The 27288-nt window shown below is 40.0% G+C and overlaps 1 protein-coding gene across 2 annotated transcripts in view; it reads right to left on the bottom strand.

Moving 5' to 3' along the window:
- AK5 (adenylate kinase 5) overlaps positions 1-27288 on the bottom strand; it is a 202144-nt gene that overhangs the window by 128405 nt on the left and 46451 nt on the right. For both annotated transcript variants that reach the window (XM_024565514.4, XM_024565515.4), the window contains exon 6: positions 21081-21272. In XM_024565514.4, coding sequence (XP_024421282.2) covers positions 21081-21272 — 192 coding nt within the window. The remainder of the gene's footprint in view (positions 1-21080; positions 21273-27288) is intronic.

The following is a 27288-nucleotide window of genomic DNA, read 5'->3' as shown; positions in this document are numbered from 1 at the left end:
ACCAGGGCAGCAGCTAGAAGGGCACCTATTGCATACAGGAAGTGGGGGAAGTGACTAGAAATGGGGCTAGAGCTGAGGTAGTGACATTGTTCCCTCTCTGACTCCTCCCCCACATACAATGCCACCAAGCTGCAAAGCAGTCTCCCCACACTGGTCAATACCTGAGGCTCCGCCCCTTACAACATAACAGGTGCGCCAAGACAGGGAGTCAAAACAGCTCTACTTAAAACACAGAAACAAACACAGGGAGGCTGCCAAATTGAGGAAACAAAGAAATATGGCCAAAGGAAAGAACAGAACAAAACTCCAAAAAAAGAACTAAGTGAAATGGAGATAGCCAACCTATCAGATGCAGAGTTCAAAACACTTGCGATAAAGAAAATCAGAGAAGTTGTGTATAGCAAATGCATAAGGGAAGAAATTAAGGCTACACTAAATGAAATAAAGAAAAATCCACAGGGAACCAACAGTGCAAGAAATGAAGCCAAGGTTCAAATCAAAGATTTGGAACATAAGGAAGAAATAAACAGTCAACCAGAACAGAATGAAGAAACAAAAATGCAAAAAAACCCAAGGAGAGAGTAGGAAGACTCTGGGACATCTCCAAATGTGCCAACATCTGAATCATAGGGGTACCAGAAGGAGAAGAACGAGAAATTGAAAACTTATTTCAAAAAATAATGAAATAAAACTTCCCCAATCCAGTGAAGGAAATAGACATGCAAGTCCAGGAATCTCAGAGAGTCCCAAACAAGTTAGACCCAAAGAGGACCACAGCAAGACACATCACAAAGTGCCAAAGGTGAAAGATAAAAGAGAGAATCTTAAAAGCAGCAAGAGAAAACCAGAGAGTTACCTACAAAGGAGTTCCCATTAGACTATCAGCTGATTTCTCAAAAGAAACTTTGCAGGCAAGAAGGGACTGGAAAGAAGTATTCAAAGTGATGAAAAGCAAGGACCTACAACCTAGACTACTCTATCCAGCAAAGCTATCATTTAGAATGGAAGGGCAGATAAAGTGCTTCCCAGACAAGGTAAAGTGGAAGCAGTTCATCACCACCAGGCCCTTATTATATGAAATGTTAAAGGAACTTATCTAAGAAAAAGATCAAAACTATGAATAGAAAAATGACAACAAACTCACAACCAACAACAACTGAATCTAAAAAAACAAAATCAAACTAAGCAAACAATTAGAACAGAACCAGAATCATAGAAATGGAGATCACATGGAGGGTTATCAGTGGGTGGGGGAAGGGGGAGAATGGGGGGAAAAGATACAGGGGTCAAGAAGCATAACTGGTAGGTACAATATAGACAGGAGGAGGCTAGGAATAGTATAGGAAAGGAAGAAGCCAAAGAACTTATATGCATGACTCATGGACATGAACTAAGAGGGGGCATTGCTGGAGCAAAGGGGGGTAGTGAGAGGAGGAGGGCAAAGGGGAAAAATTGGGACAACTGTAATAGCATAATCAATAAAATGTACTTAAAAATTAAAATACTGTGCTCACTAAAGTGAAATTGTCTGAAAACTAGAAATATTAACATTGCTAGAGGGTGAATAGCAAACATTTTAGGCAAACTAATTTTACTCTAATAATACAGGGCAGTAAAGAAAATAATAATATTTACATAGTACTTACTCTATTCTTAGTGCTGTTTTAAGCCCTTTATCTACAGTGGCTTATTTTTCTGTATTGCTCCATTCTTGTCAACAACTCTTGTGAGTTAGGTACCAGGTATTGCTTCATAGAGGAATATGAGCTACTCACAGGTTAAGTAACCTGCCCAAGATGCCGCAGGAGAACCTGAACTCTAACAAACACAGTCTGGGTCAAGAGCCCAAACTGTTTCAGTTGTTTTAAACATATTATTTCATTTACCCTTGACAGTAACCTTCAGAGGTAGCTTTATCTCCCCATTCTAGAGATGGAGCATCTAGATACAGGACTTGCAGAGGTCCTATAGGTAGAAAGTGATAAAAGCTGGATTGGACCCAGGGTACTTGGAGATCAAGGTTGTTCCTCCCCCTAACACCATGCGGCCTCCCAGGAAATAGTTAAGAGCTAAAATGTGGGGTGCAAGTGTTAAGTAGTAAAGGAATTCAGAAATAGGGAAGATCGATAGAGGCTGGAAGAGTCAGGGGGAAAAGGTAAAATAACAAGGACAAGAGATAGGATGTGAAAGGTAGAATGGAGGAGAAAAGGCAACTTGAACAAGAGGAGCTAAACTAGGGAGGTTGGACTGGGAAAGCATGTGTGGGGAATGCTAAGGAGACCAGCTGGGAGAGCTTGCACTGGCTTGTGGACTTGCATGGGCCTTTCTTACTCTTTTGGTAATTTCCTTCTGAACTCCATGTTGACAGATATTAATTATGTGGCTTTCTGTCTCTTCCCTTGGATACCCTTGCCATAAGCAAGTTTCTATCAAATTGTAGCTTCTGAAAGACAGGGAATTTATCTTGCTCATTTTTTATTCCTATCTTATGAAGACTTAACACGTATTCATTGAATTTAGTTGAATTGCTGCTTCCTTCTCTTCTAACCTTTAGACAAAGTTTTTAGATAAGAATACATTCACAGGGTCATTGTCAGCCTCTTCCTTTCGGCTGTGTGCTTTTACCAGCATTGGAGCCCATTTGGATCTCCCTTCCCTTAACACAGACAATGCGATATAAACCCAAACCAACCAACACACAAACTAACCCAAAACTCTTTCCTCAAATCCACTTTCCCCCTAACTACTGCTTTAGTTTCCTTCTTTCCTTCACAGTCAAATGTTTTGAATTTTCAGCACCTGCCTATCCAGGTCCAATTTCTCATTCCCCATCTGTCTACTCCCGTCTGGTATCTCTCTCTCTGTCAGTCTACCAAATGAGCAGTGAATGACAAAATTCACCACCTACCTTCCAATTGTTAAAATGGACAGGCATTTTTTTCCCCAGCCTTTATCTTACTTGACTTCTCACAGAAGCAAATTTGGACAGCTGACTCCTCTCTCCCCCCTCCCCCACATCTTTGACTACGTTCTCTTCCTCTTCTTGCCTCATCTTCCTCTACCAGTGTAAGATGTTGCTTTCACTTAAACTCTCTCAAAATTATTCAATTACAATCTAATCACCACCAACAATACATTCTTATTGAATTAATAAATAGAAAACCTAGCGCCTTCCTTGGACGGAGCCCTAAGAAAATCCATTTCCTTCTCCTTTGTGCTAACTGCTTCGTTTGTTTTTTTCCCTATGCTATTCTTACATTTTCTTCAAAATCTTACTAAAACCCTCTATGTGGTCCCATTGCAATTTCTCCCTTTCCTCAGCTAACCCAAGAGCCATCCTTCAGTTTGTTAGTTCAATTTCTGGCTCTGAGTTATTTAGCGTTGGGCAACTTTTGATAGCATGAATTCCCAGCAGACTTCATGGAGGGAGATAAAAACACTGTCACTAAATGTGACAGGTATTTGACATACCATGAAACTAAATAAGGAAGGTGAAGTAAAGGTAGCGAATATGTGAGGAGAAGCTTTACAAAGAGTTCAAGTAAGCTTAGCATGTACTTTTCCCTTATGAACAACATTTCATTGGTTTCCTTAGATACCATATTGCTCTGCTTTATTGATTTGAGCTAAATTCTCCCGCTTCTTATTTATTTGAACTGGTTGACTTACTGTTAGTTTTGATTTTCAAGTGATGTTGTTTTTAATAATTTATATTCATTTTTTAGATTATCGACAGAATATATGTTATAGTAGAAAAATTTGTAGATAAGGAGAAAAGAAAGATAAAAACCATTCATAATTCCACCCTCCAGACATAAAAAAAGACATAAATTTTCCATAGTACCATGATAATTATACAAAAATAATCCTTATATGGTGTGGCAAAAAGAGTTTACTTTTTTGCTATGACATAAACAGAATATTAAGGAATTTTCTCATTTCATAATTCTTTTTTTCTTTTACTTTTATTTTTGAGTTCAGGGGACTTTTTTCTGCATAAAAATACTAGTTTTAATTTAAATCAATCATTATAAAGGATCTGAGTTTACAAAAATAGATTCTTTCTGCTTTTTTTTTTAATGGGGGCTGGAAATCTATTCAACTGGCAAATCACATTACTGTGGGTAAAATTATAATTATGCTGAGGTAAGAAAAACTAATTTTCTGAAGCATGATTCATTTTAAAATGGAAAGAGTCACGTACAGAAGAAATTCAAGATCTGAGAACTTTTTAAAAATAATTAAGGCAAAGTTATACTTGCAGTCAAAAGGAAAGCTTAACCCTCTGCTTTTCTTGATGTTTTCCTGTTTAGCTTCATCTGTGGATCAGACTGTAAAATCTTTGGTACAAGGCTCTGTCTTTTCTGGGTCCCCCAGTGATCTGCAGAGTGCCCTGTAGACGTGTAATAAATATGGGCCTTTCAACTCCTGGAGTCGTGCGGATCGGGATGAATAATAATTTCATTTGTGTGCTCTATTGACTCACAGAGGACTTGCGCATCTTTTCTAAATTGAGTAGAAACACTAGGGCTTTATTGTGGAGGCTCTGAGAAGCTAAATAAATTGCCTCTGAAAAAAAATTGCCAATCAATGTCTTGCAAACATGCTCATGATATAATTTTAAGTTAAAAAAATTTAAAGCCTAGTACAGTATGATTTCAGCAACCATACAGTCAAAAATCATAGAAAAACACTGTATGGAAAGGACTCAAAGTGTTAACAGTGGTACTTCCCAGTTGCAGAATAATGGATGATTTTTATTTTCTCCTTATAATCATCCTCCCCCCCAACACCTGCCCGTGCATGGGTGCACACGCACACCAACACACACAACCTCCCCGTAAATACTGTTTGTTTTAAAATGGAAGCATAAGATTTTTACATAGAAAGAATTAAAAACAAAAGTAAATAGGACTGCATTTTTCTCTCCTCCTGATAGGAACCTGAAAGCTGCTCATCCTTCAGGCTGCTCTGCTTGCCAATGCTGAAGAGTAAAATGATAGAAAATAACAGAGTATGCATCTGGCAAGACAGATTTGTGGTTGACATTTCTTCTGAAAAATGTCTCCATTAGAATAAGTAGCTGTTGGCATTGTTTCCCGATTTAGTCATTTTAAAAAGTAATGAGTAGGTTTCAGAATTGGATTTCAGCTTTCCCATACTTCGAATCGATGTCCCTTAGGTGTGATTGAGTATGTGATAGAGGAGAATCTATCACCCACCACCTGTCATCTTCCTAAAACGTATTTGCATGATGTTCCACACAAGGAAGCGCTCAGTTTATTATTATTTAGTACATATTTTGGTGAGACTGCTTTCTATGTGTTTTGTGGCAGGGACTCTAGACTACACTAATAATTACAGGTATCATTTATTTAACCACTCAGGGGATCTGAGTAATTTATTCAAATTATTTCTAAGCCTTAATTAATCTTGCAAGTCAGTTAACTCCATCCCCATTTTATGGATGAGGATGCACTCCAGCTTGGTGGTTGAGAAACTTGCCAGGATTCAAACCTTGTTCTTTGTGACTTCAAAGTCAGGCTTTGGCCCACCATACCACACTATGTTTTGCTTAATGTCATATTTATCACTGAGTCTCTCAGAGCATTTCCCCAGCATGGGGTTCCTTTGAATATCTTAGAAATTGAGCAGGGTTTTTGAATGACATGGGCATGAACAAATGTATTAAACAGGCAGCCTTACCCAATGTTGCTAGTGTCCACTGAGAATATCTTTAGCGAGATAGAGTAAAATCAACTAAAAGAATGAAAGCAAAATTGCAAGAAGAAAAGAGAAGAGCGAAACCAACACCAACAGGCTTTAAAATAGCTTCTAAAGGGCTTCACAGGTGGTGACAGGTTTGGCAACATTTCTTCAAGGCTGCTAAAGCTGCATTCACTTCTCTCTGTTCCGCATATCATAGGAGCTGCAGCAGCCACCTTCCTGAGACTCAAAAATGACACTGGAATATAGAAATTTCTCTCTTGTCAGAAATCCAATAGAATAAAAGAATTAGGGAGAGAAAGCAACGCAGCACTTGTGGTTGCCATAGCACCAATAATACTTTAGCCAATAAAAGGGGAATACCATCAACATAATAACAACAATAGCCATGTCTGATTAGTGCTTTCTTTGTGCTGGGCACTGTGTTGAATGCTTTAATTATCTTTGTAAGTGTTATGAGATCCAGTTTTCAGAGGTCATAACTGAGGCCCTGAGAGTTTCAGCAGTAACTTGTACAAGGTCAAGGGCTGGTTAATGGCCTAGAACCATGATTAGTTTTCCTCTCACCTCTGAGTTTTTAAATCACTGACCCTGTTTTTCTCCTGTGATAAATAGTTCATTTGTCTGGCATGCTCATTATTTTTCTAGGTTCTTCTCTTTATGACTCTAAATCCGGGATGTGATTAGGGTGTTGGTTGGAATCTAGATTTTATTCAATAAATATTTATAGAGCACCCGCCATGTGCCAGGCAGTATTCTAAGAGTTTGGGGTACAGTGGCAAAGAAATCAGTCAACATACTTTCCCTCATTGAGCTTTTACTTCAGTGAAATAACACATTTTTTCTGAAATCTGCATTATTTGAAAAATTCTAATTTACCTTATGAGACTGTGGAACAAAGAAAATCAAAATCTTATGTGAAATTTAATAGTTAAATTTTAAACCAAGAGAACTAACACTTACCAGGAAAGCAAAGCATGTTTATGGCAATGTAAAGACTAGAATTCTTAAAAGGTGTTACCTTGGATTAATTGCAAAGAAGATGTGACAAAAGGTTTTCAAGCTGAAAAGTCCTTTCTGGCTTTGTTTTTATTTCCTCCTTCCTATAAATATTATGTCAAGCACATATATTTAATGAAGGTCATCATATAATTAATAAACTATTAATATGGTATATTCATTTAGTAAATATATACCAGTGAATTTATGGGCTGTGCTGGAAACTTATGGCAGGTACTGGAAACAAAATATGAAGAGTGAAATTATAAAGAAGAAAGTAGACAGTGGATTATAAAGACAATAAGATTACGGTAGAAAGATGCTGGAACCATGAAGAAGTAGAATTACAAAATAATGTGATAACTTCCATGATAAGGAGAGCTCACAGGCGGGGCATCTGTCCCTATCAGGTGGTTTCCCAGAGGAAGCCATCTCGAGTATGACAGCCCAGCCAGGCAAGGCAGAGCTGGAGAGTTGATGAGGGCGGCAGGAAGAGGGAAAAGCTTGGGCAACAGCCCCTCGCTGAAGAGAATGCAGTCACAGAAGACAGTTTGAGCCAACTGGTTCCCTATGCTGCTTCTCTTCTGTTCCAATTTTAAAGGAGAGCTATCATTTCACAGAGTCTGGAGAAGAGCAGCACCATTATGGAACTGCCCACCCACAGAATTTTAGGAAATTAATGAACTGATATTGTTAATACCAAATTTCAGTGTTGTAGGAATTCAGACTGAATTGAAATGAGTAGGAAGGAAGCTGCAGTTATCCAACATTGCTAACAAAGCCAAGGGAATTTTAGTCGGAAATTCTGCTGGAATTTTAGTTAGAAATTACCGCTGAATCTAAATTGTGAGCAATGGTATCTTTTCGGACTTCTGTCGGAACTGAGTTGTCATGAACGTATGAATTCTAAAGTCTTGGTAGAAAAACTACAAATGAACATTATCAAGTATGTATCAAGTGATGGTGACGTCTGTATTCAGATTTTTAAACAGAAGTTTCAGGATATAAGAAAAATCCTATGTCACAATGCACAACAATCTCAACATTTTCAGATTATATTTTCAAGTGAAAACAAGATTCTTTTCTTTCCTTGATCCTGAATCTGACAGCAGTTGCAGAAACTGTTTGAAGCAGCACTCGGTGTTTTCTGAGAAATCTCTCACGGTTGCTGACACCTTCAAATAACCTGTGAATTGGAGCGGTCAGAGGCCAGACCACAGGGGAAAGCCTGAATTTTTGGAAGACTGAATTTAAAACACTCCTAAAAAAGCTACCTACCAGCCCAAGTAAATGAAGTCTGAACAAGGTCTTGCTGATTCTCAACATACTAGAGCTATTTCATTCAGTCCACTCGTTAACTTATGTGTTAATTCAACGAATATTTTTAAGCACTCTGGGTATCCGGTACTGGTCTGGCTGCACAGTGCCCACTGAGTTAGTTATTGAAGACAACAGCCACGGTCATGCCTCGACCTGCACACCTCAGACTTCTTCTCCATAAAGACCCTTCTATACTCAGGGTTGTTTTGTTACTTAACCTAGGAGGTCTGAAAGCCAGAAATCAGTGTCTTCATTAACATTTGAGCGTCCCATGTTAGCTAGAAATCTTGAAACAATTGCCTAAAAATTGATGAATGAGTCTATATGTATGTATGGGGGTGTGTGTGTGTGTATATATCCTCACCTGAGGATATATTTGTGTGTGTGTATATCCTCACCTGAGGATATATTTGTGTGTGTGTATGTCCTCACCTGAGGATATATTTATGTATGTGTGTGTGTGTGTGTCATCACCTGAGGATATATTTATGTGTGTGTGTGTGTCCTCACCTGAGGATATATTTATGTGTGTATGTGTATGTGTGTGTGTCCTCACCTGAGGATATATTTATGTGTGTGTATGTTCTCACCTGAGGATATATTTATGTGTGTATGTGTGTGTGTGTGTCCTCACCTGAGGATATATTTATTGCTTTTTTGAGAGAGAGATAGGGAGAGACATTATTGTGAGAGAGAAACAAAGTTGACTGGTTGCCTCCCATACGCACCCTAAGCGGGGATCAAACTCACAAACTTTTAAATGTATGGGATGATACTCCAACCAACTGAGTCACCCGGCGAGGGTGAGTGAGCATATTTTTAAAGGTTATTTTATACTGTGCTACGTGAATTACTAAATTAGGGATGAGGGACTCAACAAGAAATTAGAATGGTTACAACAACATTTCTTTATTTCCCTACTCCTTCCCTGGCTGTTTAGCCCAATCCAGTCATTTCTGTCCAACTATTCCCATTTTGAATCCCGAACTTGGTAATAACTATGCCTCCTCACTCAGTAATTTCAAATACCTGGCTACTTCTCTGAGTGCGTGGAATAACCTCCACAGACTGTCCCAGAGTGTTCTGAGTTCACGCAGTCCCATGGGAATCACCACGGAGAAGGCGGATGCAATTTACTCCACCCTGTAGACCTCCGTCCATCTTCCTGTCGTAATGTGGTAGACGCATTGAGGCCATTAACTTATCTCCTCTCCCCCCTTTTCTCCGTGGGCTCCTTCAGAACAGGGGCGTGTCTGCACGCCCATCTCCAATCCCACCTGCTGGGTCAGGGAAAACTAAGTGGAGGAACCATCCTTGGCTGGGGCTGTGCCTGAGTAAGGGCCTTCCAGGGATTGGCTAGTGAGAGGCAGAATGATAAACGAGGGGGGCCAGTCACAGCACATGCTGCCTCTGAAGGGCCAAGCAGGGCAGACAGCAGAGAAGGCAGAGTGGTGTCGGAGTGAGATGTGGAGTGCGTGACACGGGAGACAGGTTGTGCAGTTTAGGATTTATCTGAGAAAGGACAGCAAGCTCTTGTCCTCACCTGAAGTCAGATAATTTAGGTGAAACACCTGGCACATGAAAGGTACTAAATAATTTTAATACTATTCATCCTACAGGGTCGGGTGATTAGATGAGGTGAAGTTTGTAAAGCAGCTGGCTTAGCGTTCGATATCCTATGTAAGTTCTTAATTTCCCCTGGAATTAGAGTTCTCAGTCACCATCAGGATTTCACAATATGGCATTATCAATACCTTTTCTGACTTTTTCTGGGAGCGGGTAGCTCTTTGCTTGGATGTAAGCCTGGCTCAACTCTTTATTATTAACTGAGCAGGCTCTGTGAGACAGACCTGTTTCAAACCTCAGCTCCCGCATTCCCTGCCTCTGGCATCTCTGGTATGTTCCTGAACCTCTCTAGGCCTCTTTCCTTCATTAAACTTTAAGGACAGTTGTGAGCATTAAATATGAAGTGAATACAGATCCTGGAATACTGAACCGAAAGTGCTTACTGAAAAGCAGCTGTTATTATTAAGCAGAGACACTTTTTACTTTAATCATTTTCGATAGCATACATTTGACCAAATGTATAGTCCCACATCTTTTTAAACGGAGAAAACCAAATGTTCTTTGTTTTTAAAACCTTGTAGTGGTTACTGTAGGTTGGTTTGCTCCACATTTGTTCTAACTCCTTTTTCCTTTGTTTTCCTCTACATTAGAGGCTGGAAAGCTAAATAATTCATTTCCCAGTCTTCCTTGAAGGCAGAGAAAAACCCGTGGCCCAGTTTTGACTGATGAGACCTACACGTGATTCAGTAAGGGTGGGAGGGGGTTTGTGGACAAACTCTTGCTTTCCTAATGGAGAACAATAGATGTGGCTGCCAGCCCTTTGCCCCCACCCCTTTGTCCTGTTGAGAGTGTGGATTGGAGCGACAACAGCCATCGTGTTACTATGAGGGAGCACATAAAAGAGGGCGGAACAGAGAGATAGGAGGTGCAGGAGTCCTTGATGACACCACTAAGTCACCACACCTACTCTGAATCTGCCATCTTCACTCACTTTACGCAAGTCAAATGTGTTTAAGCCAAAGATATTCAGCTATTCTGGCTGTAGTCAAACACATCTCTAATAGATATGTCTTTTATTTTTTAAATTTATTCCTTTTTTATCATCACCTGAGGACATTTTTTACATTGCTTTTGAAGAGAGAGGAAGGGAGAGACATTGATGTCACATCGATCAGTTGCCTCCTGCATGCGCCTTGACCAGGGACTGAACCTACAACCTGGGAATGTGCCTTGACTGGGATTCGAACCCACTACCTTTCAATTTATGGGATGACACTCCAATAAACTGAGCCACATGGGCCAGGGCTGTCTTTTATTTTTGATAACTGATTACTGTAGTGCTTAGTTGAGCTATATCCCATACCTATAAGAGATGTAGACCAGTCTGCCATGAAAATAAATGTTCCAGATATATCTGTAATTTTTTCACTTAATTCACTAATTTACTCACTTGAGTTATTTTGAAACTATTATTTCTAAAAAGAATAACTGGTGATTCCTCAGTTATCTCTCTGCTTAGATTTCAATGTCACTTTAAACTTCTTTAGCCACAGTGCTTAACACATTACTTTTCCTTTTCTACCCCTGTTCTTCTCAACTCTGCCGGGACTGCTATCCAAATGGGGTATCAAAATGGCTACACTGGAAAAACTTATGTTACATGTCAAATGCAGGTGATTTATGAAGGCTGTTTTCCTCAGAGCACTTTTCCAGTCGCTCCCGTGTTTACCGTGGATCCCAGTGGTTTGCAGAGCCTGCCCTGTGGAGAAGCACACCTTGTGACAAGCAGTCACTGTGCCAGCTTAGGCCCTTGTCAAACCCTGTCTAGAGGCTTCTTCCATTTCGCATTTTACGCATGGCCGCGGGCTTAACAGTTCTAGTTCTGCCACTCCCTTGCTCAAAGCCTTTAAGCTCACCACTGCCCACAGAAGGACTCTTCCTCTCTGGCCTAGCACTTCAGCACCCTCCCCAGTGTGATTCCAGCATCCCCCTCCTTTCTAATTCTCACTACTCCGTCGTAGACCCGACAGGTCTTGTGTCTGCTTATATCACCTTCCTCCCCATTGCTGGGTTCCAACCTTTACTGGCCTGTCAAGGGCCAAAGTTTCCAGTAGAGCCTTTCCTAATCTTTCCAGGCGGAAGTTGCTCCTCTGCCCCCCTCTTCCCGACCTACTACACCTCTGTCTGCGGCACTTCCCCCTTGCCCTGCTGTGTTTGCGTTATTTATGTTTCTGTCACTGACTACACAGAACACCACGCAGCCAGACCTGTCTCCACGTCACCTTCATATTCCCTACAGTGCCTGACGCGGTCCCTGGTACACGGAAAAGTGAGTCTGGCGTGCAGGAGGCCCTTGATAAATCTGAACAGATGACTATAAAAGGACTGTCGTAATAGGCAAGAGGAGCTGCAAGACTCAAAGGACTCGGAGGACAGGGCGGCCTGGGGCAGCGCTGCAGGCCTGGTTTCACATTTGCTGCGCAGGGGTGGGCAAGGTAAGGACATGGCGGGCAGTGTAGCCGAGCAAAAATCCACGGCCCAGTAATTGGCCGCTCGTGGTAAAGTGTCCTTCTTGTAATAATGTGCTCAGGCTAATCAATTTCGGGAGTTATCTTAATTATTTTAGATCTGTAACCTAATAAACTTACTTTTTAAAAACCTCTCAATGTAATGCACCGACAGAATTAATTTCCTCATTTATTCTTTCCTGAGAAACAGAATTGAAGAGACTACAGCTGAAGAGAGGTGCTTATCAAACAATAAATGCCTGGAGAAAGCAATAATGAGCTTTTTCTTCAAGATCTGGAGTGTGTACACGTCATGTTTTAACGAAGGGACCACACAGCAATCACAAGTGCCGCCCCTGGGGGCAGCATCCTGGGTCTGGGCTGAGGCTCCAAAGCTCTTGTGAGACCCTGGGCAAGGCTCTCTTTCGTGTGCTTCGGTTTTCTCACTTACAGACTGGACATGACGAGAATACCTGGAGATCTCGTAAGGACTAAAGCCCCACCACGGAAGCACATTGAATAGTACCACGCACATGTTAACACTCAGAAATTGTCAGCTATTGGCTTTTAAGGCACCATCTCTTCCTAGTATTTTCCTCATTGGCAGGTCTCACGGGCCTGTCCTTTTTCTTTTCTTCTATCTTCTTCCTTTTTTTTTTTCATTTAATTTAACTATAGTGCCATCTCTCTTTAAAGAGACTGATCAATTCCAATTAGTTTGGTCTGAAGCATGTAAAAAATTTAGTCCAAGAACTTTACCAAAAATATTATTTTCTTACGTTCCCCCAAAGTCTCAGTTTAACATATTAAATTAATGCAGATCTAATTCTGGAAGTGTGAAATATTTGTTGACACCACTGTCAGAATTATTGTTCTGATCGCAGAGTGTCTCCCGGAGAAGTGGCCAGCTGAAAAGGTACGTGCGTACATACGTTTTCCTGTCAGAAACTGTAGTGCCGAAACGGGAGTTTATCAGGAAGCCGTCAGTGTGACATGACATTCAGCTACCAACTGCCTACTAATGTTTTATTTCTTTTAAAAAATTACAAATAAAGACAAGCTATTGTGAAAGCCAGTCTCACGGAAATAATACAGGCTCTAAACAAGGTATTCTTAGACAGGCTTGCCAAAACAGTTCTTAGAATCTTCCCAGTGTGAATCTTCCAAATGTGTTTACTTGAATATTATCTGGTTTTTATCCACATCATTTAATTTATGGTTATTATGTGAGGACCCTACTGTGTACTGAAGATGATTAAGAAGTTGTTCCTGGGGCTTTTTGGACTCTATTTCATGGACGTGTGTAATAATAAAACCCACAGAAACATATTTGACATCTTTTGGGGAAAGGAATCCCCTTCATTCTTTATGTTCCTCCTCGTTTTCCGTACGAAGCATCACAATGAGAGTAATGCAATGGCGGGGGAGCTCACAGGGTCAATAGGGTTGCCACAAAGTCGGCATCAATTTCTCACTTTGGAAGGAGATGCATTGGCTGAGTCATTGCCTTTGCTCCCTGCCTGTGGAGTGTGAACAGAGCTGACACTGAGCGAGCTTTGGGCATGGGACAGTTGTGAGGCAGGGTGCTTGCTTGTTACCGAGACAGAGACAGAACGCCAGAATTAGCTGTGAATGCGGTATCTGCTCATTCTCCCAGTTGCTCCGATGCTCTTTAGGATCCAGCATAATCTGCCCCTGAACTGTGGGTCTAACTTTACTATATGTGGGTTGCCATTCTGTGAGCAAATGGCCTTATCTTTCAGTACTTTTATTTTTCTTTCTATACAAAGATCAGGGAATGAAATTGGCATCATAGTATTTTAGTTTTTAGAGCCCACAACAATGACAGCTCATGAACATAATCAGATTCATTTTTCAATTCAGTTCTGGATATATTTAAGCCAGGATTACAAAGACCTATGTTAATAGCTACGTTAAATGAGCACCGCTGACTAATCCACAGAAATGTTACCCTTCTGAAGAAGCAACACCACTTTCTCTAGGGCACTGCCGCCTTGCCAGCTCTGCACGGAGTAGGATTTGGTAAATGCTTGTTGCCCAGACAATGTAATTCCTTATAAGCTTCTCTTATTCCTGTCAAAAATGGACATTTCTCATGTCACTTCTGGGCTCTTCACATTGAGGGGCTATCACTCTCAGGTTTCACGCCAAAAGGTACTGTCTACTTAGCATAAAAATACTTGGGACAACTGAAAGACAATTTGGAGGGTCATACATAGAGGCTCACATATTCACCATCGTCCCCCAAGTAAGTACCTTTCAGAGTGCGTCCACAGCCTTTCCTTTTTAGTAACCTTTGAAAACTCCTCCTCGGTTATTTCTTAGTTACTAAGTCCACCAAATAGGATTTGGTTACATGACACTGGATGTTTAAACAGGATGTAAGTAGTGATGGTATTTAGAGGAAATACAGCTTCACTGTTACATAGTACAAATTCATCAACCTGTTAATTACTGCAAAGCAGTAACAGAATTTCCCTCCTAGTGATTTGAGGAGAATGGGTTTGTTTGAATAAACTGTTACCAAGTGTTTTCCTTGCCTTTCTTATGTTGAGATGAGTTTTTGAATCTGCTTGAGGGTTTACACTGTTTAGATTTCTTTTTCGCCACTCAGTGCAGTGATGCTGGTAGAGATAGGAATAATTAACCAATGGCTGTACGCTGGAAGTTTAGGGATAAGGCTCTTGTATTTTAAATGTTAGTGTTCATTCTCATGAAACTTGAAATTAATTAACAACCGTCCAGTAGTTCTGTCTAACATTAATTTTTACTATTCTTGTTTATTTTCCTTTGTCTAAGAGTGTCTGGTGGGATGGGAATTACATAGTTTTGGTGGCAAGTTTGAGATACATAATGGGGAGGTTCCCAAATTTGAAGAAGGCGATATGGGGCAAAGTGAGCAAATGTCGTGTAAATGGGTGATCTGGAGCTCAGGGACAGTGTCTGGTGGATCAACTCTCGTGTGGCTTTCAGAAGGATGGTTCTCTCCGCCAGGGGATGAAGCGTTCCCTAACACACAGCAAAATGAGAAAAATAGGGCAAATGTTGGGAGTTTTTCTTCAAGCCAAACTGGTTCATTTAGAGACTTTATTTAGAACTATGTCATTCCTAATTTCTTTTTGTGTTAAAAATATCCCTTTAATCGATGGCAATCATTTTTTCTAATGCCCTCACTTAGTAAAATTTAAAAAAAAGCCAACTTGGGAAATGTGAACTAAAACAATAACGAGATACCAGTACACACTTATTAGAATGGCCAAATCCCGAATGCTGACACCACCAAATGCTGCCGAGGATATAGAGCAACCGTGACTCTCATCCATTGCTGGTGGGAACCCAAAATGGTGCAGCCACTTTGGAAGTCAGTTTGGTGGCTTCTTACAGAACTAAACGTACACTTGCCATACCATCCAGCCATCAGGCTCCTTGCCATTTACACGTTTTCACTTGCAAATGAAGTGAAAACTTACATCCACACAAAAACCTGCACACGGAGATTGATAGTGACTTTATTCAAAACTGCCAAAACGTGGAAGCAACTGAGAAGTCCTTCATAGGTGAATGGGTAAATAGACGGTGCTATATCCAGACAATAAAATTATTCACCACTAAAAAGACGAGCTATCAAGCGATGAAAGGACACGGAGGAAACTTAGGTGTCTATTGCTAAGTGGAAGAAGCCAATCTGAAAAGGCAACGTACTGTAAGAGTCCAACTGTCTGGTATTCTGGAAAAGGTAAAACTGGAGAGAGCGAAAAGATCGGTGGTTGCCAGGGGTCAGGATGGGAGTCTGGGGGGAGATGGGGGGATGAATAGGTAGAGCACAGAGGATTTTTAGGTCAGTGAAAATACTGTGTATGATATTATGATGATGGACATATGTTACTATACATTCCTCCAAACCCACAGAAAGCACAGCACTGTATGTGAACCTGAACCCTAAGGCAAACTATGGATTTTGGGTAATTACAATGTTAATGCAGGTTCATCAGTTGTAACAAATGCACCACTCCCATGAGGGCCTTTTGTATTGGGGGAGGCTATGAAAATGTGGGGGTAGGAAGTACGTGGCAATCTCTGTACCTTCCTCTCAATTTTGTTGTGAACCTAAAACTTTCTAAAACAAAAGTCTTTTAAGAAAAAAAGCCAACTTCATCTTAGCCTCATTAAAATTTTTTTTCTGCTTTATTAAGCATTAGGGAGTCACTGGTCTATGTGGCCTTGCCATATGACGAGAGTTTATACTTAGTCCCTCATCCACTTTCCCAGAAAAACTGGTGTTGGCGAACAGATAATCCTGATTTTAACATCTTTCAGCCTATGCCTTTCCTGGCTGAAGAGATCCGGTCAGTTAACCTGGGTATTAATTCACAGGCCTCTTCATACACCCTCTGACTGCAGCTTACTTCTCATTTCAAGGTGTGCTTCTCTTGTAAAACGCCCAGAAGAAGAAATGACCATTTGCCTTCCTCACAGCCTAAGGGTGGATGTGGACTTGCACTGACTATCACCCACATTACGTGGTATCTGTTCAGCGCGCACAACGGAGCAACCACTTCCCGCGTAAGCTGCATGTTGTACCGACGGAATAGATACCCAATGGCACAAGCAATTTTGGAAAATGAAAACATAAACATTACATCTTACCCTATTATTTTTTAGGCATTTAAAAATATTCTTAAATAAAACTACAGGTATTTTTAAAAAAAAATCCATCAAACTTACAAAGACTTGCTCTGTCTTAGCTATTGCTGTTTCTTAAAAAAGGGGTTCCAACTTAGTGAAGATGATTAAAACAAAGACAAGTTATTTTTACAGCTTTAAAAATAAAAAAAATTGTCATTAAAATACACACTCTTGAGGCTCCAATGAATTTATGAAAGGGAGTTACTGTTCATGAGTTACACAGTTTCATCAAGTCCAAGTGCTCCAAATGTCTTCCGTGAGACTAAATAAGCAGCTTTTCTGGTCCCAGCCATACTCAAACTTCAAAGAAAAACTTCTAACAAATTATGGGAACTCATAGCAACCTAATATTTAATTAAAAACATAATGCTGTAAAAGACATGATGAGCAAGTGCATCCAACCTTATAATAATTTAAAAAACAATGGATAAGCTTGTCTGAAAAGAATCTACGAAGTCCCTAACATACCAGCCTGTCATTTCCTACATTTAACTCATACCTGCACAGATGGCTGTGAATAGAAAGTTATAATGAAAGAATGAAAATAAGGAGACGCACATGATGGGGACCACGTCAATAAGATACAGTAGTCAGGCAACAGCATGTTTCTCTTAGCTACTTTGATTAGGTTTCTTCTTAAGTTATACTGGGTTTGTTCTTTCGTCAGCCTGCCAGCAGATACAGCTAATGATGAGGTAAAAAAGAAAAAAGAATGGGCTGACATCTGTTACAGCTCAACCACATTATTCAGACAGCCATTATATAGCTCGATTACATGGATGACATAGCAGTTAAAGTAAACCCTGACACAATGTTATAACTAAGTAACAGACACTTTTTAAAGAAAAAATGAATCTGACATGAAGTTTTTTTCTAAATCTCCACCCAAGGATATGCTTACTGATTTTAGAGAGAAGGGAAGGGAGGGAGAGAGAGGTGGGCAGAGAAACATCTGTGTGGGAGAGAAACATCGACTGGTTGCCTTTTATATGTGCCCCCCCGGGGGGGCCAAAACTGCAACCCAGGCATGTTCCCTGACCCGGAATCAAACCCGCAACATTCCCGTCTGTGAGACAAGCAAGAGAGAGCTACACTGGCCAGGGCTGGCACGACGTTTTTAAAAACCTGAATTCTTCATTTTGGATTCCTTCAATAATCTATCTCTTGAAGAAAAGGCAACACAGTACCCTCAAAGAGCACAGAATTGTTAGTATAAATATAGGTTCCAAAAGGTAGGCATTAGAGTGGGGAGGAAGAGAGAGGAGAAACTTTTAAAAATTATAAAATAACAACTGTCATTTAAATTGCCCTCACAATGTTCCTGGCACTGTTCTAAGTATCTGACATCCATTTACTCCTCACAAATTACACTGAGGTGGGATTGATGATTATATTTACTTTACAGGTCAGCCGTCTAAGTCACAGAAATGATACCTAGCCTGTGAAGTTGAAAAGGGTGACAGGTGGTGCCGCTGGATTCTGAGCCAGGCAATGTGGCTGCCTGGTGCCTGTGGCCGCCTCTGCATTGCTCTGGTCTGCGATATCACACGCATTCCCTCATTTCACCCGCACAGCATGACATGGTAGGTAACATTATCTCCAGTTTGGAGACGAAGACCAAGTCCTAGAGCATCATGAATTTATTAGGTGGCAGTGGCGCTGAAATTCCAAGTGAGAGATTTCAGACTCCAGAGCCCTAGAGAAGAGGGGCACCAAGATGAAGTTTCTCAACTGAACTGAAGAGAGATGTGCCTTCTGTGGTCCTTAAGATCCTGGAGCCGAGATAAATACTTATGCCTACCTGCAGGTGGGGAGAAGGCCTGTTCTATTCATTATGGGGAATACCTTTGCAAGAGTCATCACATTTAATAACTCACTGTTTAATATCACTTTTCCAGTACCAGTGGTCCCCAACCTTTTTGGCACCAGGGACAGATTTCGTGGAAGACAATTTTTCTACAGGCCAGAGAGGAGGGGATTGTTTCAGGATGATTCAAGTGCATTACACTCAAGCTCACCTCCTGCTGGGTGGCCTGGTTCCTAACAGGCCCGGACCAGGACCAGTACCAGTCCATAGCCCAGAGGTTGTGGACCCCTGCAGACTGTAAGTTCTGTTCGTTTAGTGTGAACGTACTATGTACCAGACAGGTACCGTTCTAGGTGCTTGAAATATGCCAGTGATAAAGATTCCTACTTTTTGCTTATTTAACTTTGCAAACCTAGCACCTAGCAGAAAGCCTCAATAAATACTTAATGAATGAATAAATGAATTAAGTTAGGAGGAGCAGGTAGAAACAAATGAACAAAAAACTAGACAGAAAAGGGAATACCTGCATTTGATCTATTTATCCAAGATCTTTATTAAAATCTTAGTATGCTTGTGATTAATAAAGATAATCATTTTCATTATTTGGCTCATCTTTAAAAGCAGAAATGCTACCACACATATTTAATTCCCAAAGTGAGCTACGGTCCAGGTTCTGAACGAGGATGTGTGGTTCAGGAGGCAGCCGGTGCTCTTTTGTTAGACTACATTTCAAATTCTGTTCTCCAGGGCTTAGCCTGTGTTTGTACTCACCACTTTTCTAAAGGTGACTTTCCAGGGCAAGTATTCTGCCAGTAAATAGAAGTGTTTGTCTTAAAGCACATTTGGTGTTAGCAATGAGGGTACAGGCTGACATCCGCATAGTTACTGACTTCCTCAGTTAGAGGCAATGGCATTTCACCTCCATGCAAAATATTAGTCAATTAACAATCCCCACTCTGCATTCATTGGGGAAATCTGCTGTGCTTGTGATGACGAACACGACCAGCAGGGAGTAATGAGAGGCGCTCCGGTAATACCTTTAAACCTTGCAAGCATCAATTAAAACTCTGGCTCTGCACCTTCCCTTGCTTTTGAGGTTTGCTTGTGGGGTTAATTTGGTTTTGTTTTTTTTTTTTTTCATGCAGAAGTCAGCATTGGTAATTTGCAAGAGAAACAAGCAGTAACCCCAGCAAAAAATAGCTACAGAAACACCCACCCTGATTTTCTGAAATCTTTCCTATTTACTGTGTCTCTTTTAGACCATAAAATAAACTCCGGCATTGTGAATTATTTTCAGATCAGATTTACAGTTCTCTGACATGACAACTTTTGACTTAAGGAGCAAATCTTAATATTTCTTTACAGTGTAAAAAGACTGCAAAGAGATTATTATTCAAATGTTGTGACTGTCTCAGATTTAAGGGCACTTTAATCTAATGAAGATATTTTTAACCCAGTAATTGTTAGGTCACAGGAGCTCTGTGGATGGGCTTCAGTAGATTCACCTAAAGTTCGTGAAAAACATTTGACTGTATTTTATCAGGATGGGCATGGTCACTTTAAGCAGATTCTCTGCGGGGGCTGTAACCCCATTAGACAAGGAAGGACCAAGGGCTGAGGGGAGGGTTCTGCTGAGGTCTGCCCCGGCCAGCTGCCATGGGGCTACCCCAATTTTAGTGTTTTCTTCCGTGAAATGCCTTCTTTAGATGACGTATAATCTTCTTACCTCCACTGTGTTTTAAAATTTGAATCCATGATGTTATGGATATAATAAATTTAGCTGAATCTTCACCTTTAACGTTCTACATTATAGTAATCCCATTCAGTGATTCAGCCTCAGCCTTTATTGGCACTTGGAGGGTCATTAGCCATAAAACAAGCTAAACATTTATGAAAATATTAATATTTGCATTGTATCAATGGAGCAGAAAGATGGATACCTTCCTTTCTGAGATAGTATCATTTTTTCATGGACAAGTCAAACCCTTAGAGATGTTATGCTGACAGAATCTCCTTTCTTTCTATGGTACATTATGATAAACTAACTTACAATTTAAGTCCAATATAATACTATGCCAACTATGTATTTTTAAATCTATCAATTTTATTAGGTTCCAAAGACAGAAGAGTTCATAAGCTGGGTATGTATTGCTTAAAATAATTCATATAATTATTTTGAAAAATCCTTTTTTACTTGGGGGCTATGGAATTCTAGCTAAGGTTAAAAGTTATCATTTTTCGTAAAATCAATTAAAATATTGTGAAAGTATTTTTATCATTATGGCCTGATAAAGGCAAATCAGGTCAAAACTATCCATTTTTTTTTCATTGAATCTGAACTCAAGAAAAGCCACTTTTTTAATGTAAAGAAGATTTCTAAATCACAAGGTCTAGAGAAACCTGAAAGATCATTCTTGTACTAGACATGCAAACTCTAGCTCACTCACCATCATGATGAGCCCCTTTTCCTGGAAGTGTTTAACCAATGGAGCAGCGTTCTGCTTGAAGTTCATCAGTCTTCTTTGGGTAGCTTTCAGATTGTCATCCGGCCGCCCCTGTTGCTCTGCACGCCTCAGTAATCTTTCTTTGAGCCTCTGATTGGCACAAGCCAGGAATACCACCAAGTCAGGAGTACAGATCTGTGGAGAGCATTGAACAAGTAGACTGGCATTCAGCATACCAACCAATGCAACATGCAGGCAATGGCATTCATCTCTTTGGTTCTGTTGCGGCTGCCTTATTTTTGGCCCTCTGTTTTTTGCCAACACATTTCCAGGGCAATCACTTGACACAAGGTCAGCAGGAGCCATTGCTGTTACAGTCCATGTAACTGGCATGCCCACAGCCATATGCAGTGACCCTACTTATTGCAGGAATGTGCTTTTTGTTATGCTCAAATATGGGTCCTCCTTGAATTAAACATAACATAGGCCAAACTTTGCCAAAAATGTATGTGACCTGATTTTAGAGGGGCAATGGCCACTGGGGCCACAGATATTGTCTACAATTAACAAGTACTGCTGCTATTATTAGTACTTGCTGCCCTTTTAACAGTACGTACTATATGCCAGGCCCAGTGCTAAGTTATTTCCTATTATATTACTAAACTTTACAACAATTTGCAAAGTAAATATTACCTCCATTTTACAGGTGAGTAAACTGAGGCTCTGAAAAATTAAGCGTTTGTGTGAGGTCACATGGACAGTAATGTCAAAGTTGATATTTGAACTTAAATCTCTCTGGCCTAAGGCCTATGTTCTTTCCACTATTACAAAGCACCAAATGGCTTAACTTTGCTAAAGCTCTGTGTCCTCATCCATCAATAGGATACACAAACTACCTCCCTGAGGATTAAATAAGATGTTGTATGTAAAACACAGAGCACAAACTTGACCCATGGGCTCAATAAATTTTAGCTATGTTTATTATTGCTTATCATGATTCTATGCTGTCCTGATTTTCCTTTAACTTTTTCGTTTTTATCTTGTTTTGTTTTTTTCTTCACTTACATTTTTTGCATCTCAAACCCACAAGAAAGGTACTACCCCAGGCTTAGATGCCTTTTTCCCCCTCTTCAGATTCTAATTTTGTTCTTACTCTCTCTGTTCTCTTCTACTCTTCTGGTTTCAACCACTACCCTTTGCTAATGGAATTTAAATCTACATTTCAGCGCTGACTTTCAACAGTACGTAAGTCCTATACTGTCCAATAGGCCATATGGCAGCTCCACCATAGAAAACAGCCATATGGCAGTTTTAGAGTTACTTATGACTCAGCAAGGCCAATATCAATGTCAGCACATTTTTACCCAAATGAAATTCCCATCTTGTTTGTTTGTATATTGAGTTATTTATTTTTATGGTAGCAGCACTACTTTCCTAAATCTCTTAGCTAGAAGCCATAGTATCACTTCTAAGCCTCACTAAAACGTCAGTTTCTCTGAGCCTTCACCACTGCTGAGCGTGGATTCTGCCTTTGAGATGCCATTCAGACCCCTCTTCATCCAGTTCTGACTCCCGCTGTGTAACGCAGGCTCATGGCAGCATCAATGACCCGGAGCATGAATTTGAGACTAGAACCCGCCATCTATTGTTGCTCACCCTTGGGCAAGTGATTTGATTTCTCTGAACCTCTATTTTTCACTGTAAAATAATGGGAAGCCCCCCACTGCACCTCAGTAGCTTAGTATTTCCCAGTTTTTAAGAAAAAACTTCTAAATAGCTTTTCCAAAATCTTAACAATTTAGAAAATCACTTTGAAATTTTCGCATAATATATGATAATAACGAGATAGATATTATCAGAAGTTAAAACTTTTATCAAATATAAAGTTAATATTTAATAAATTCTTTGGTAATACTCAGCTTTTCCCCCATATAAAACATGACATCCTTTTAAATTTTCTTTAAATAAATATACAGAGAAGACACTTTTTTTAATCCTCACCCAAGGACATTTTTTTCATTGCTTTTTTTTAGAGCAAGAGGGAGGGAGGAAGGGAGAAAAAGAGAGAGAGAGAGAGAGAGGGAGACAGAGAAACATCAATATGAGAGAGAAACATTGATTAGCTGCCTTCTGTTTGTGCCTCGACCAGGGATTGAACCTGCAGCCTAGGTGTGTGTCCTGACCGGGAATTGAACCAGCAGACTTTCAGTGTACAGGATAGTGTTCCAACCAACTGAGCTACACTGGCCAGGGCAAGGAAGACAATTTTGACAAATAAATGAAAATGACATTATATTGTGTTTGGTTTGGTCATGGTGTATATTGAAATATGGTGTTGAATGCAGATAAAAACTTCTTGCAGTTTGCATTTAAGCAGATTGCAATGTAAGTGCTTCTGCCTGTATAACACAGTGAGGTCACAGATAGACATACATATGTAATCCTTACTATATTTTGCCTTTTAAAATATAGAAACAATTTGAAATTTAAAATTTTATACACTTTAAATAAAATTGAATTGTATTTATTTATTTTTTAAATTAATAGAAAACAGTTTTAGGTTTACAGAAAACTTAAGTGGGATATCTAAAACTTTTGATCAATAAATGCAACTTTGGGTCTGATGAAGATGACTTTGAAGTGAATCTGCAAAGTTATTTAATTTTATAATTGTGATTAACTTGTCGTCTCTCCTTGGCATAAGTTAAACAACCGTAGCTAGGAATAAAAAAATTAAAATGCAGAACAGAGCGGCCTTCCCTGACAGCTCGGGATAACCAGCTCGTTGCTCTACACACACAGTGACTGTAGCCACGGGCTGGTCTTCTGTGTCCTAGCAACCACCATATATGTCCACTCACTGGGACCTCCCACTTTCTCAACAGTGTGCCATTTTAAAGGAAGAAGTATTTAAATTGTTTGCTTTTCCCCAAAGTGCAAAATAGCAGCAGACATTCTCTCCCCAAAGATGTAAAATCCCTATAAAATTTTCATGAAATTCACTTGTGAAATGTTGAGAACTTTCAACAGAGTGGATCCTTCTTAGCCCATGTTCTCGAAATATACTTGCTGAATGAATGATTGAAAAGTTAAATAAATGAGAAAAAAACTGAGACATATTGCTTTTGTCTACATGGAAGTAAATTTTCCCATTACTGATACTGTTCCTCCCATTGACGCAACTAAATCAATCTTTTTTTCTGTCATTATATAGTCAAGTCAGTCTTCCTACACCCATTTTCTTAAAGCCTCTACCTGAGTGATTGCTCTGTTAAAAAGGATCTGTGATTATTTTTGATAAGCAAAGACATATTCACTGTGTCAGCCTATAAAGTGAGCTTATTGCAATACTCCTGTTCTTCACTGTCAGTATTCTTTGTGAATACTGACCTATTTATTCTTCACGAGGATGCATTAGGAGGCCTAGACTCCGTAATTCAGATCACACTATCAGACACCAGGAAGAAAAGTACTAAAAAACAGAGAGAGAGAAGATCAGAGCTGGAGCAAGAACTGGAATCAAGAAACTAAGAGATGAAAAAAAGTCTTGCAGGTTATCTAATCCAATGAATGCCAAACCTGTAATCTCCACAATCTCTTCACAAGTGATTCTTAAGTCTGAATATTTAAACTTGAATTTCTTGTGAGCATTTCTTGTAATGGGTACTCGGCTTCTTAAGAGGGAGTCCCTTTCATTACTGGGTGATTCTATTAATGCAGAATTTCTTTCTAGTATCCAAAAGCTCTAGAAACTACTACTGCTTCTCCCACCCCAGGCTTTTGGTTAGAATCCTAAAGGGCTACAGCATCTGTGTACATGTGAACCAGCCATCCTAGGACTAAATCTCATTTAGAATCATCCCAAATCCTCCATATATTATGGTGATTAAATGTGTTTAACAACCAATTAGGCACAGCTGAAAAGAGAATTAGTGAAATAAAAGGTCAGAAGAAAATATCCCAAATGAAGAAAGGGGGAGGAAGGGGCTGGAAAGGTACAGAGCAGGGCAAAAGAGACATATGAGTCAATGGTTTAAAAGTTCTAGAAGAAGAAACAGCAAGAAAATGAAGACCCAGTATTTGAAAATATAGTAGCTAAGAATTTTTCAAACTTAAGAAGCAACATAAAAACCAAGAAGAAAAAACAAAAAACTCGGATCTAAGCATGCATTGAATAACTGCTGAAAGTCTACACACACCAAAAAAAAAAAAAAATCTTTAAAGCAGCCAGGAAAAAAAGAAATGAAAGATTACCTTCAGAGGAACAACAATAAGACATACAGCCAACTTTTCAAAAGAAACAATACCAACCAGAAGATAATGAAAGGATATGTTTAAAGTATCAATACAAAATAACTGTCAGCTGAGGTTTCTATATCCAGTAAAAACATCTTCCAAATTAAAGTAAATACAGACATTTTCAAACAAACAAAAACTGAATTTGTGATCAGGTATTCTATACTAATAGAAATATTAATGAATAAATATTCTTTATGTAGAAGAAAAATGATCCAAAATAGAAAGTTGACTCAGAGGAACAAATGAAGGGAAATGAAATGGTAAAAATGTTGGTAAACCTAAATTAATATTGACCATATAAAAAATACTAAAATATTTTGTGGTATTTAAAAATAGAGATTAGTCATGAGGCAGCTAAATGAGGTTCAACTGTTGTAAGGTCTTGTTCAGAATGCGGTACAAGCGTCGATTTACATGAGACATTAATAAATTAGTGATGCATGTTATAATACCTAGAACAGGGTCAGCAAACTTTTCCTGTAAATGGCCAGACGGCAAAGATTTTAGGCTCTGCAGCCATGGATGGGGAAGCAGGGAGAATGCAGAGAAGGGCAGGCCAATGCAAAGGTGCAGGATTGACTTGGACACCAAAGACAGGAGACTGGAGCTCTGTGCTGCTGGGCCTTTGGAGAGGACATTGGTGAGCAGCTTTTATCCATTAGATCCTGCCCGCCACTGGTCAGTAGTTGCCCCTTCACATGTTACCTCTGTCATACTTCCTCACTGAAAGTGTGAGTCCCAGGGCTCTGCCAAACACACACAGGGAGTTGCTGCACATTCCAGTGGCACAGAGATTTTCAACCCGTGTGCCCCAAGAATTTTTAAAACATGCAATACCTGGCTATTATTCAGAAGCACTAACCTCTTTTCACTTAGATCATCAAATTAAAATAATAACAACAGCCAACACAACAATAGCCATTTGGTGTGAATGAATCAAAATTATACTTTTTTTGGTCAGATCAGTAATTAGCTTCTGTTTGCCATGAGGTGAAAAAGGTTGAAAATCGCTGCACAGGCACAAGCTGGTCCCAGCAGCAAAGTCAAGTTAAAGGTAGGCTGATAGAATATGAAGTGGAGCATCAGAGGTGTTTGAATGATGTATTTTCTTACTGTTACTGACTCCTGCATCTCGTGCTACTGAAGTCCCAGGTTCTTCATTGTTTCTGTTGCCTGGGGCTCCATGCCACCTCGGCATGGCTACTGAAAGGCGTGAGTCCTCCTCCTGGCCCATGTTGAGCCAAGGGTCCATTATATCTTTCAGGGTTGTTCTTTGCTGGGGTTGAGGGTCATTTTTTTTTTAAGTTGTTGACATTCTAGAGACATAAAGTATGCTACAAGGAAGTGCCTGCTCAGTATCTGCTGCTTCGGTTCCCCAAAGACACCCGTCCGACACACAGCAGAGTGCCTGTCAGCATCCTGAAGAGAACGGCCCCTAGGCGCACGTGTCAACCTTGGGGCTGTCATATGTTTGATGCTGCAAGACCTCTGGGGAGACATAGGAGAGGGTGCCACAGAATGTGCTCAGTTTATGGTGAGTAAATTCACTACTGAGACTAAATTTAGTCTGCAAGCTTGACACTCAGCTCCCCATCGATAAGTACATTCTCAGGCTTCAGGTCCCTGAGGACAATGCCCCTTTGGTGGCAATTCTGCTGACATCAGCTGCCAGAACACAGCTCAAGCATCCTTTTTGGTCATGGGGCCATGGTCCTTCTGATAACCAAGTAAGTCCCCTTTGCTTGCATGCTCCATAAAGAGAAACACTTTTTCCTGGATGGCCATCACCTCAAATCACTTTGTGATATTTGGGCGACTTAAACCCTTAAGACAGTGGACTTCTTTAAAAAAAAAATTCTAGAGGAGCCCCACTATTCTTGGCTGCTACAGCCACCTCTGTCCCGGTTTGCCT

Source organism: Desmodus rotundus, chromosome 3 (genome assembly GCF_022682495.2).
Source record: "Desmodus rotundus isolate HL8 chromosome 3, HLdesRot8A.1, whole genome shotgun sequence".
NCBI lineage: Eukaryota > Metazoa > Chordata > Mammalia > Chiroptera > Phyllostomidae > Desmodus > Desmodus rotundus.
This window is presented reverse-complemented; position numbering and strand designations above follow the sequence as displayed.